Source organism: Mastigoproctus giganteus, chromosome 7 (genome assembly GCF_048544385.1).
Source record: "Mastigoproctus giganteus isolate SK-2022 chromosome 7, ASM4854438v1, whole genome shotgun sequence".
NCBI lineage: Eukaryota > Metazoa > Arthropoda > Arachnida > Uropygi > Thelyphonidae > Mastigoproctus > Mastigoproctus giganteus.
This window is the reverse complement of record NC_143581.1, coordinates 94944454-94958545: the sequence shown is the minus strand read 5'-3', so window position 1 is coordinate 94958545 and position 14092 is coordinate 94944454. Positions and strand designations below refer to the sequence as shown.

At 35.4% G+C, this 14092-nt stretch overlaps 1 protein-coding gene across 5 annotated transcripts in view; it reads right to left on the bottom strand.

The window, feature by feature from the left end:
• The window catches only part of LOC150083087 (sorting nexin-14-like), an 842525-nt gene that overhangs the window by 235392 nt on the left and 593041 nt on the right, over positions 1-14092 (bottom strand). For all 5 annotated transcript variants that reach the window (XM_090377020.1, XM_090377024.1, XM_090377023.1 and 2 more), the window contains one exon: positions 1345-1447. In XM_090377020.1, the coding sequence (XP_090233146.1) occupies positions 1345-1447 (103 nt within the window). The remainder of the gene's footprint in view (positions 1-1344; positions 1448-14092) is intronic.

The following is a 14092-nucleotide window of genomic DNA, read 5'->3' as shown; positions in this document are numbered from 1 at the left end:
ATTCCTCAATATTTTTCTCGCTTATTTTCTACTTTCCCCCAAACTCCACTGCACATTTGCAGACCCTTCGTGGCACACCAATGTGTTGCAGCACACCAGTTGAAAATCGCTGCCTTAAGATGTCTTCAATGATGCTAGCAAATCTTCTTGTATCTCCTATGTTTAAAGGAATTCCATCATTATAAAACATTTTTTGTATTATTTAGGGCAGGAAAAATTCATCTCCTCCATTCATCGCTGAAAAAATTCATCTCCTCCATAAGCTTTTCACAGTTCCTCAATTATAAAGTTTTAATCCATAAGCTTTCATCATAAATTCTATTCTATCATGAATGGGAAGAACCGAAGACAACATTTTGCCCCTTCTTGTGACATTTTTCCGGCACGACCTTATATTTCTTGACCAAGTCATCAATTTGTTATGTTTTAGGTTGTTAGTATACACATTAGTACATGGATCACCATATGTACATGGATCGTATACACACATCACCATGCACCCATAGGTTCATTTTTGAATCTGACAAGCATAGATGGATTGGCATTCTGTTCCATACATCTTTATTAATTACAGAATATTTTACAGTTTCTCTACAAATGAATCCACTTGGGAGACTGTAGAATTCTGTGGACTTCTATGGAACCAAAGAATTTGGTAATGAAAGCTTCATTCCTGGGGCTGGACTCGGGAGAGCATTGCTCAGTATAGAATCAGACATTTAGGTCTCTGTCAAGACCTCAACCCCACCCCACTTTGATTATTTGCTTCAACATAAAATAAATGCATAAAAATTTACAGACATTCAGTGAAGCAACTAAACTAAGCTTTCAGGCTATGTAAACAGCAATTAGCCACTTTTAAAGAATGCTTAGAAATTAATGTGTTTAAACAAGAAAAATGCTTTAATATGCTTTAACAATGAAAGGTACTCCATAAAAGTGAAAGATATTGTTACATAGGTTTAATGACACAACAGTATCCTGGGTAAAAGATGCATAAAAAATTATGCAGCACTGAATTTTTTTTTTTTTTTTTTAAATTTCTATTCATCCGTCAATTATTTGTTTTTTACTTTTTTTAATGGTTTTATTTCTTTATCCTCCTCTCCATCAGACATATATTTATTCTTCTGGGATTTCAGTATGAAATTTCAAGCCTGTTCTACTTTCTAGGGACAAAAGTCCCTAGAAAGTAGAACAGGCTTGAAATAAATATATTAAATGTTGATCAATTTCATGTTTTGCAATAGTTGAGGTGAGGCATAGAAAAAGAAATGCTACACATATTTTAATAAAATATCTAAACAAGATCAAAATCTTCCTTTCAATTACTAAAGCACCTACCTAGATTAATTTCAGGTAGGAATCCAGATGTAAAGGGAACTCTAGTTTTCAGAAACTTGTATAGTAGTTCACTACCTTGCAGAGATGGTAAAGTTAACAATGTCTACGTGAAAATAAAATTGCAATTAGATTTAAACAGTCTGAAAAATATTCTGTAATGCAGAAGACTGATTTATCAACTGGTTCACTAACTAGTTATTAATAATACTATATATCCCAACAAGGTGGTATTGTATAAATCGATGGTGCTTATTTTAAACAATTGCAGCACAAATCAGTACAGTGCTTAAGCTACTTTTTTCTGTATACCTAGCCACCAGTACACATAATTTGCAAGAAGATCTAATTTTTTCCCTGTGAAGCACTCAACCACCAAGTTTTTTTTTTCAAGTCAGTGTACTACAAGTAAAGACTACTTCACTGTAAAAGGAAGTGTTGTTGACTTGTATGCAATTACTTTATTTACTTTTTAAATAGTACATCTTATTTTAAGATCAATAAAGAAGTATAACCTGCAATGAAAACAATCATGAGCTATGTTATATCTTAATTCAATTGATGTGTTTTTCCTGGTACAAACTTGAATATGACTTTAGCACAGTACAAAACAAATTATATTTCTGCTATGTTAGGTATGTTCTGCTATGTTAGGTAACTGAACTGATGTTCAGTTACCTAAAGCTTTTTCTTGAAGCTTCTTTATCTCCATTATTTTAACAGTCTATTACATTTGGTATTTCTCACAATTAATATTTAGCCTAGCAGGGTCATTCCCCCAAAAAGTTGCAATGGGGGGGGGAGTCGAGTCTGATCTGACCAATGGCAACTTTATTTTTTTATTTGAAGAACATGTTTAATTTTTTTGAATTCTGCTTTTAATAGATATTCTTAATAGATTAAAGTTCTTATTTTATGTAGCTTTTTAACTTATATATTACTTCTGCTGAAAAAAAAAACTAATTGCAGTCATAAAATATAACCACTAAGAGCATTGTTGTTGTTGTCGTTATTTGGTTTTTAGGAGCATTAGCAACTAAGGCCATATTGCTTGCGGATATGCGGTGGTCATTCCCTGACCCTTCCGCATCATCCGTATTTGGTGGTGATGGGCTCGAACCCCGGTCTAATCAAGAAGCGTGTGCTACACACTGCTGCTCCTGCCCGCCTGGCTATTGAGGCACCCATTAAGAGCATATTTCAAAATTAAGCAAGCACATTTTTATCCACATAGAATTCTGTTTAGTACATCACTTACAAAAGTCAATGGACTCCAATGTGCATTCAGTAATATTTTAATATCAGAAAGTTGAGCAGTTTTATATATACTGTGTATATGTGTATTTATATATATATATATATATATATATTTTAACCCCGGGGGCTCACATCTGGTGAGTATGGGCTTGGCACACCCAGGGTCCTGAGCTGGATATCATCATTCTTCTCTTTCTTGGTGATTCCCTTCTTCTTTTGACTCTCTCACTCAGGGTAACTCGGAAACTTTTTTTTTTTTCCTGGTGCAGCATAAGCCTCAGGCTTCCTTGCACCATATGGCTATTAATAATAATAATAATAATACAGGCGGGCCTCGATTAACGCGATTAATTCATCCCGCGAGCACATCGCGCAAAACGGACACGCGTTAATCGAATATCATAACCAGTAGGAAAAATTATAATTGGTCCTTGACCTTCTGGAATGTCCATAAAGAATTTTAAAAATACCTTTTAAATAACTTTTTAACTGTATATAATGTAAAAGATAATGAAAATAATTACGGAATTAAATGTTTATTGCATAAAACAACGGTTCTTAAACTGTGTGCCGCGGAATATTTTAAATTTTCGAGGGAAACACAGCGATACTCGACATCTGTCGGACACCGCACGAACTACTAGCTCGAGGTAGTAGTTTCAGCATTTCTTATTAACACAGTTTCAGCATTTCTTATTAAGTTGTTTGGACCTAACTACTAAACGAAACTTTTAGGTATTTCTTTTGGTCTGGGTGCGCCGTGAAAAAATTACTGAGACATTTCAGTAAAAAATTACTGAAAGGCGCCGTGAACCGAGAAACTTCGGGAACCTCTGACATAAAATATACAATGAAGAAATTACTGTTGTGGAAATATTTGAATAGTGTTGACTTTCTCTTTTCATCAATCAATTTCCAATAACCGACAACAATCTTCTCTGGGCCCTGGCAAAATAAATATCGCCGAGAACATCAAACCTTTTGTTTGAGGTTCTATGCGATACGAAAGATTTCATCTAATTCTTTTACCGTTATCTCCTTCGCGGTAACATTTTCATCTGGCTCATTTAAAAATTTGAATTTTTATATGCAAGTCTGCATTGACTTTATTAGCAGGAGACAAACACGTCTTCTTCCGATGGTTGATGGAACACACCGAGGCGGGCAGCAGGCAAACGTTTGTTTATTGACCGTACGACTCGCGGTAAGCTTAACGCGCGATTCAAATCTTTTTCAACTATGGCATAAAAAAAAAAAAAAAAAGATCGCGTTAACTGGAAATTTGCATCGTGTAAAGTGAAAAGTGGTATCATTTTTCAAATAGCGTTAACTGAATATCGCGTTAATCGAACTCGCATTATGCGAGGCCTAGCTGTATATATAAACTAAAAAAGTAGAGTACTTATAATTTATTCAATTTACAAACCTCAACACAAAAAATTTTACAAAAAGGATTTTTGGGAACAACAAGCCTTCTTGTAACAGTTTGGAGATTTTACACGTGTTTTCTGATTTATGTTTTTTCTGCTAATTACTCATAAAAAGCACTAAAATGTTCCTCCCAAGTACTTGATGCAATATTCAGTCTAAGATTACCCAAAATAATTATGGGTTATCTTGAATTATAATGGTGATTATTTGATGTGCAATCAAAATATCAGAGAGGGGGGGTCCCCTGAGCACCTGCAATTTGGCTAATTACTCATCAAAATCCTCACAAGTATGAGATGAAGAAATTTTCAGAGTTAGAGAATGTAAAGTGTGTTATTTTAAACTATAATGGCAATCACTGCATGAACATGAATTCAATCAAGACTAACTCTGATTTAATTATCTTTTATCCTGTACGTTGCCCTTTACAGATTGTTTAGAATGTCGGCTCAACCAAATAAGAAACAAAAATGTTCAAATGAAGAGGGGAGGGGAGTTTCAAGAATCTTAGAATGAAAAATTTGGTATGATTAAGAAGGATAATAAAGCATTATGTGTTCTGAAACAGTTGTGTGTAGGTCCCACACGCAAAACTGTTTCGGAACACAAAATGCATAATTTTGTGTTCCGAAATGCGAGGATAGTTTTTTAAAAGATTCAGCTAATTTCGGCACGAACCCTTTGAAAGCTTCACCACACATGTTCTAGGGATATTGTCAGCTGCATACACGTATGTTGGTATATTGAGGAGTGTGAGATTTCATCTAAGAATTTTTCAATTAGTTGGTCTCTACAATCTATGTGGTTGTTTCCCCACAAAGTGTGATGGCTGGTTGAAATCTTGTAAAATACAAGGCTGTTGAGATCATTATATTGTACGTTATAATATTGGGTGACAAAAAACTGATTGAGATGTATATACCTACAGCAAAACTGGATGACTATAGCCTTTCGGGGGGGGGATATGTTGGGAGTGGTATTTGACAAAGTCACGAAGATCACTGATACTAGCATGAAACTGTGGAACTCCACTCAATTAGTGATTTGGGGTTTTTTTTTTTGGCAACACTGGGTTTTCTTGTCTCTATCTATTTCATTTTGTGAGTGAGGCAAATTGATATTTTGAGTTGTCTTAATACCTTATTAGGGTATGGAAGATTTGTCAAATGGTAATGAGGTTGATGTATTTACATTTTGATCCAGCACTGAAGTAGAATTTTGCATTGAAGGAGAAGTGAGTAATTTTCTTGCATGGTTTGAAAATATTTACTTGGACATGTTAAGTCTGTTTCAGTGGATTGATATTTGCAGGTGACTTGAGCATAAGAGGGCTTATGTGATTGAGTTGGTAAAGTGCATCATTTTGCTTCCTGGTATGTGACATCATATTTTACTTTATTCTGGATTGCTTTCTCCTTTTTCCAGTGATCATATTTCTGGATTACAGAGGATGATCCTTCTGGCAGTTTGGGCATTTCATTTGGGAGGCACTGCATTCCCAACAGTTGTAATCTAGTGATCTGAATATGACACAAACAGGAATTCTACTACAAGCTGTTTGGGAGTGCTCAAATTTCTGGAATCTGTAACAACACAGGGGACTTCAGATGTATGGCCTGATTCTGCCTATCAAACATACGGCTTTAATAGATGTAGAGAGCTGTATATGTGTTGATAGTGTTTAAATTCTGAGTAAGAATGAGGTTACCATCCCGGCTGGTAGAATTTATCTTAACCTTGATAACTCCTTGTTCTAATAGTTTGTTTAGAATCTCATTTTCAGAAACATCCAGGAAGTCCCAGTTTGAGATCACTTATTTTGAGGTATTTAGAGATTTATGGGGGAGGGGATACCATGACTCTAAGCAGGTAATTCTCATTAGGTATACAGAGTGCCTTGAGTTGTTTAACCATCTTGGGTGATCAGACAATGCTCCAGGTCTTTCTAAATTCTGAATAGTGACAGTTTGTCATTTCACTGTTAGAATGAAGTGTTACAAAAATCAAAGCCAGGTATGTCATATTGTCAGCTTATTGATATTTGGCTGTGAGGAGGCTAGGTTCCTCATGTTCTTAGCCTGTTACGTTTGAATCAGACAACCCGGTGGCTTTCTGGGTTTTAGAGGTCAGTTTGCTCCATTTCATCCTGGATCAGGGAACTCATCCTGACCAAGTTACCAGTCCTGCCATATGGAGGCAGGAGTAGGGCTTACAATACCAAGATTCCAGGATCCCGGTCATTTTTTTCTGGTATTCAAATCCCGGTATTGATACAAAAATACCGGTTTTTCGGTACTAATTAAAAAAATTATTATCCATGACTTATTCTCATAAAGGTTATAAAATTGACAACAACAAATCATTAATACTGGTGAATTTGCAAATGAGAATTGTTATACGCAGTACAAATGCAACGGAAACCTGAAAACATCATGAAACTAAGACATAAAATCTTAGAAATATATTTCTCTTAGTAAGTATAGTGTATATAGAAGTAAAACACTTAAGGAATAACGAAAACATCATTACGGAAATATTTCCATTAGTGGCTGTAGGCCTGGTAGTGCAATTAAGGAATATGGTGAACAATGGTATGGCGGGTGCAGAAGGGTTAAAATTAAAAGCTTCTGAACAATAGTTTAATCCCTCTATTACACCACTATTTGAGGATGCGACATTTAATGCATTTTGGGAAAGGGTGTCGGTATGGACCAGTTCAAAGGTATTGTGAACAGGTGATCTTGAGGTTAAAGATGAAAGCATTTCGATGTCTGGGAAAAATATTTTGTTTTTCCCACCAAAGGAAGAAGAGTTTTTTTTTTTTTTTTGGAGCATTAGCAACTAAGGCCATATTGCTCTGAGAATATGCGGTGGTCATTCCCTGACCTTTCCGCATCCTCTGTATTTGGTGGTGATAGGGTCGAACCCCGGTCTAATCAAGAAGCGTGTTATGCACTGCTGCTCCTTCCCACCTGGCTACAGAGGCGCCAGGAAGAAGAGTGAGTTTAAAGACTAACACCATGATTGGGTCAGGTTAAATTAGATACGTAAATACATGCAAATCCCTCTGGGGTTTGCACATAAGCTTGCATATAAAATAGTACAAGGGGGCGATTCTAACTTGCAACCAATTCAATAAATAAATAAATGAGAAGGAAATAAATAAGGTGCTTGTGCCAAAATAGGGGTTTGTTCGGAGGGTTGCAGACGCAGTAGTAGTTCTGGGTTTAGTTCAAGCCCGGGAGTGTCCAACAGTGAAGGGTTCCACCGGGCATGTTCCTGTGCTAGAAGTTAATCCCAAGTTGAATAACAAGCCAGTCAGATAGTGCCCTGGCTTCCACTACTGCTGCTGTGGTAATTTCCTTCAGTATTAACAGAGAACTGTTCCTCGAAATCTCATAACAAGACAGTACTGGAAGAGCTATACAGCAGAGATGCAGAGTTCAACTAAGAAGAGAGAGAGAGAGAGAGAGAGAGAGAGAGAGAGAGAGAGAGAGAGAGAGAGAGAGAGAGAGAGAGAGAGACAACACTGCATTCTGTGCAAGGAGTGCAACACTGCACTCCTTGCACAGAATGCAGTTCTCGTAGATTTGTCAAGGAAAACAGGATGGCTGTTCTTTCATGTTGATAGTGCCGCCGACATTCAATCAGAATATGTATCACTGTTAAATGTGCTGAACAGTGTGGACACTGAGGAGGATCCTCTCCTGCGAGTAGATGGAGGTGAGTCAGATATGTGTGTGTCCTATTCATGCCAGTGCAACTACCACCACTTCTCTCCGCACTGTTTTGGCGCTAGAGTGCCAAAACTTAGGTTCCTGTTTTAATTGGTAGAGTTTATTATTAGTTTTGGTGTGCCAAGTTTAGTTTGGTCCAAAATAGGTTTAAGCTATGGCCAAGTTGAAAACAGACTTAGTCCAATTAGGATTTTAACTTGTAGTTCAAACCAAGATCTCATTCTTTGAAGATCACAATCAGGAGAAAAACTGTAGAGGAATTTAAGTTCAAGTGATAACAAAAAAAATAAGTTCCAAAGTGCAGAGAATTTTTAGTGTTATCTTCCTATGCTAGAAAATTGATACAGTCCTCTCAGAAGTTAGATTTAAAACTTATCATTACATAGGATTTCAATGATATTTGTGAAAAGATAGGAAGGTAGTAGGTATTGATACAGACATCAGAATATCAGTATGAAAAACTGACAACAGCAATCAGAGGGTTACATGTAAATGTTATTCAGAAACAGGAAAGTCTACAGGGAGGTGACAACACATCCACACGTTATAGCAAGCATCACTAACTGGTAGAACACGTCCACATCCAGACTAACAATAATTTTTCATTGACAATGAGCAGGACCAGCCACAAGCATGTTCAATCGGATCTGTCGAGCAGGGCCCCCACACTCAAATGGTCTAAATAATAATATCATTTGCATCTTTTCAGCATTTCTATCAATGAGCCTACTACCATCTTAATGTCTAGTTACCCATGTTATCATCACTCCAAGAGAGTTTGCACTAGTCAACTTGAAAATTGCTAGTAGAGCACATACTTCGTTCTTAATGTGTGTGAGTTTCATTTGACATCGAACATTATTTAAAAATGTAATTTTTATGTCATACTCACTTTCAATAATATCTGTATTGTTTTAACTTCTGGAGGTAAGGAAATAACAAGCAAGCAGAATCTTATTTTACAAAACGTTTGTTACAAAAACAATTGTTAAACAAGATTGTTGATTACTGTATTAAATATTATTCGTATTTAAAATTTTTGTTCAGTATAATATAAAACTCCTTAATTATTTCTTAGTTACTGTAAAATTTGAAAAAATAAAAAATTAAAAATCACTATTACAAAAACACTGTGTATAAGTTTTGCACAGGACCCCACGGCCTGCAAATAATTCTTGAACAGGACCCCACAAATTTTGGGGCCGGCCCTGACAATGAGTAACTGGAAACTACTAAGTCAACAATTTGTACATAAAGTAACTACTTTAGTTTTTACATTTTTTTTTTGCATTCTCTAAATCTGACATGTAACATTTAAAAAAAAAAATCCATCATACCTTATACTAAATAATGTATGATGTAATAAAATAAAATAAAAATGCTATAATAGTATTAAAAAAAAAAAAAGAGAGATCTTGACCACACTGGTTACATATTTTCTAATACAGAATGTGAATGAAATTAATTTGCATCTCTGGTATACTTGATACTGACGAGTGCACAGTTGAGAGGGTAGAACACAAACTGCATCCTCTGCACAATGCTTAGAAAGGCAGATTTATTGCAAGTGAAATGATGCAATTACTCCAGAGCCACCATCCCCCCATGACCTTATTTTTAAGGCTTCTAAAATGCTATCTAATATCCAGCACTATTAGCATTAGTTGAGGCATATGATGCAAGAAAGAAAACTTATAGAGCATTAGCCAAAAAAAAAAAAAAAAACACTTCCCATTTCACCCATCTGGTCACTCCAGATGTTTGTCTAGTTCAGCCTTAAATTTATTTAAGCTATCAACTTCCACAACAACAGATGGAAGTCTTTCAGCAATCAACTACCCACTGGCTAAAGGCAAACTTTCATGCATCTATTCTACAACAGTTTTTCCTCAATTTGAATCTATGCCCCCCCCAGGTTCTTAATCTGAGCAAGTGGAAGTATCCCATCAGCACAGAGCCTGCTCAAACCATTCAAGGCCTTGTACACCTCAATCAGATCACCTCACAGGTGCCTAGTCTCCAGATGCTGCAACTTATAGAATTTAAGCCTCTCCTGGTAAGAACCCTTTTGTTCCTCTCATCAATCCTGTTGTCCTCCTCTGTACTCATTCTAGTAACTCTACAGCCTTCATCCCCCAGCATTATCCCCTAGACTCACCCAGATTGGGCTAAGCGTGTATAAGTGCATATTGTAAAATTTTGATATACAAATTTAAAACTGCAACTGCAGCACATAATTTAGCATGGCTTTAGAAGACAAAACTTACTTCCTCACTTGGTTAAAGTGAGAGAAATGAAATTAAGTTGCAGTGAAGAAATTAAAAAATATAAACAATGTTTTAAACAATACCCTTCTCAAAACTTGTATTTTGTAGAACACACACGTTTCTTCATTTTTATTCTCATCATCCAGTGTTATTTTTCTAATACAATATCAGTAAAATAATAAGAGGAGTTTACCTCAATATAGTACGTAGAACACCTCCGTATGATATCCTCCAGAAATTAAAACGGAAAAAACAAAAAAAATCGACAACTTACCGGTACATTAGAGTAAATTATAAATAATTAAATAATCAATTTAACACAATTCAAATCAATTTAAAACAATTAAAAATCTAACGAAAATATTCAAAACGATTTTCTTTCCTGAAGCTGACAACGATTTTCAACTGTATGTTGTGATCACAGGAATGAAAATTACCGAATCGGGTTAAACCTGAAACTTAAATAGTGATTATTAAACAGTCTTCGCGCATGCGCGTAAAGGTCCACGCATCGGAGATCAAATATGGCCGCCGAACATTAACAGAATTCTTGTGTAATTTAATTTCAACGGTTTCTGCAATCAATAGTCGCGTATAATTATGTTGAACATTAAGTATCGTTAAATAAAAAAAAAGTATGTTTTTCGTTAATGGCATGAAAGGCTAATTCTGACGCTGCTGAACGAGATGCACGAACTGAGGCTTCATGTTGATTTACATGAATATTAAGAGAAAATCGCGTCGAACCTTGGTAAGACGAGTCGCAATCACCACAAGAAATGTTGTATACCAGATCATTAATTTGTGTTGCAAACGCGGAAAGAACTGAGCGATCGTTCAGCATAGTGTGTAACTTCCGTATAGGCCTGGATACAATTTTAAATTCAGTTTCTTTAAAGAATCTATTAAGCTGTTTGTGCCACTGTTCAACATATGGGACAGAAATAAAGTATTTTTTAATATTACTATTGTTGGTTGGTGTAGTATTTTGTATCCTATCCTTAGCTTGTATCCTAATTCGGTTTATTGTGGTAATGGAATAACCCCTGTTTAAGAATCTGCTAGTTAATATTTGTATTTCTGAGTCCAAAGCAGAATCCGTCGTTGAATATTTATAGGCATTTAGAAATTGATTAAAGATAATTGATCTTTTGTAGGTGAACGGGTAATAGCTATTATAATGTAGAAGCATACCGGTGATTGTAGGTTTTCGATAGATGCTAAATTTAAATTCACCCTGGCAAACATCGTTCCAAAGTTTGCCAGGGTGAATTTAAATAAAAAAATTTCAGGCATAAAACAACTAACACTGGCGACATCGCGTAATATTGTTAAGCTTGCCTTAAAATCTCAATATTCGAATAAACAAAAATACCTTTCCCAGGTTAGGAAGCTTCGCAATAAATTAAAAAATTATCTACATCCGAACGATTGGTCTGTATTGAAGAGCTCCATAGATTTGCGACGGGAAGCACAGTCCTCAGAAATAAAAAAACAGACACGTTAATAAGTTGCAAACATTATCGGATAGTTCAAGACACGTTCATGCGAATTCTAACACATTGTCGCGGGCTTGCGACCAAGTTCATACGAGTTGGGTGACATCCTCCCCACAGACACACAACGTACTACCACAGAATATGTCAGCTAGTTCACGAACACCCCCTCAACCAGTATCCAACGAACCGACATATCAACAGGTTAAAAATCTTTCCTCGTGTATGTTATCGCAGGACCAGATTTCACTTTTATCCAAGGGACTAAATTATAATTTACCACCTCGAAAACTGCCTAAAAAACAATGCGTAATTGATACTGAATTTGGACTTTGTAATGTTCCACAAAAAGATGTACTTATTCAACAAGTTAACCAAGTAGTGAATAACAAAAGAAACGCAACTTCCTAAATTGAATACACATGACAGTTCAGCTTTACGAGAACTTCGGGGAAATAAGGACATTATTATACAGAGGGCAGATAAAGGAGATACAGTGGTAATACTAGATAAACATGATTATATTAATAAGTTAGATTCAGTTGTGTCAGATACCTCCACTTATCATGAAGTAGACCCGGCACTGTTTACCAATTTGGTTAATCAATACAATAAAACGTTAACCACGTATCGAAAAAATGACTACATTACTATGGTTCAGTTGAAGGAACTGAAGTCCAGAACATACAATATTCCTGCACTTTTCAGTCAGGTAAAGTTACACAAGACTGGATTTCCTATTCGACCTATTGTTTCCTACAGGAACTCGGCATTTTCATCCTTAGCCACACATGTATATAACATTATAAAACCCTTTAAACAGGTAATACAACTTGGGATTAAGAACTACGATACATTATTTAATAATCTTAAAGACTGTAGACTCGGCGACAATGACAATTTATTCTCATTAGATGTTACCTCATTATATACGAATGTAAACGTTGAATACACATTAGATATTATTTGGGATATGCTAAATAAAAACTCGACACCGATTAATTATACAAAGCTACCAATTAAGGAAATTTTTCACTTAATTAATCTGTTAGTTGAGGCTAACTACATCACCTTTCGAGACAAGGTGTACAAACAAATTTTTGGATTACCAATGGGTTTGAGCCTGAGTGGCTTAATGTCAGAGATCTATCTCTCAAAGACACCTTTTCGACCCCGAATCACATACTATGGGAGGTATTTAGGCGATGTTCTAGTTATTACCGATAGTAGTACTATCCAAGACATTTTACATTTGTTTAATAATATTCATTCTAGACTCAAATTTACATTGGAAAGGGAGGATACGGATACAAAGTCATTAAACTTTCTAAATTTCACGCTTGCCCGGGACTCAAATAAAATACAATTTAGCATCTATCGAAAACGTACAAACACTGGTATGCTTCTACATTATAATAGCTATCACCCGTTCACCTACACAAGATCGATTATCTTTAATCAATTTCTAAATGCCTATAAATATTCAACGACGGATTCTGCTTTGGACTCAGAAATACAAATATTAACTAGCAGATTCTTAAACAGGAGTTATTCCATTACCACAATAAACCGAATTAGGGTACAGGCTAAGGATAGGATACAAAATACTACACCAATCAACAATAGTAATATTAAAAAATACTTTATTTCTGTCCCATATGTTGAACAATGACAATTTATTCTCACTAGATGTTACCTCATTATATACGAATGTAAACGTTGAATACACATTAGATATTATTTGAACAGTGGCACAAACAGCTTAACAGATTCTTTAAAGATACCAAATTTAAAATTGTAGCTAGGCCAATACGGAAGTTACACACTATACTGAACAACTGCTCGGTTCTTTCCACGTTCGCAACACAAATTAATGATCTGGTATACAACATTTCTTGCGGTGATTGCGACTCGTCTTACCAAGGTTCGACGCGATTTTCGCTTAATATTCGTGTAAATCAACATGAAGCCTCAGTTCGTGCTTCTCGTTCAGCAGCGTCACAATTAGCCTTTCATGCAATTAACGAAAAACACTTTTTTATTTAACGAGGCCAAAATACTTAATGTTCAACATAATTATACGCGACTATTGATTGCAGAACCCGTTGAAATTAAATTACACAAGAATTCTGTTAATGTTCGGCGGCCATATTTGATCTCCGATGCGTGGACCTTTACGCGCATGTATTTAAGTTTCAGGTTTAACCCGATTCGGTAATTTTCATTCCTGTGATCACGACATACAGTCAAAAAGAATTGTCAGCTTCAGGAAGGAAAATCGTTTTGAATATTTTTGTTAGATTCTTTTAATTGCGTTAATTTGATTTTTAATTATTTTAAATTGATTTGAATTGTGTTAAATTGATTATTTAATTATTTATAATTTACTCTAATGTACCGGTAAGTTGTCGATTTTTTCGTTTTTTCCGTTTTAATTTCTGGAGGATATCATACAGAAGTGTTCTACGTACTATATTGAGGTAAACTCCTCTTATTATTTTACTAATATTATTATCAACGTAGAACATATTGAGTATTTACAGCTCTGATTCATACTATCTAA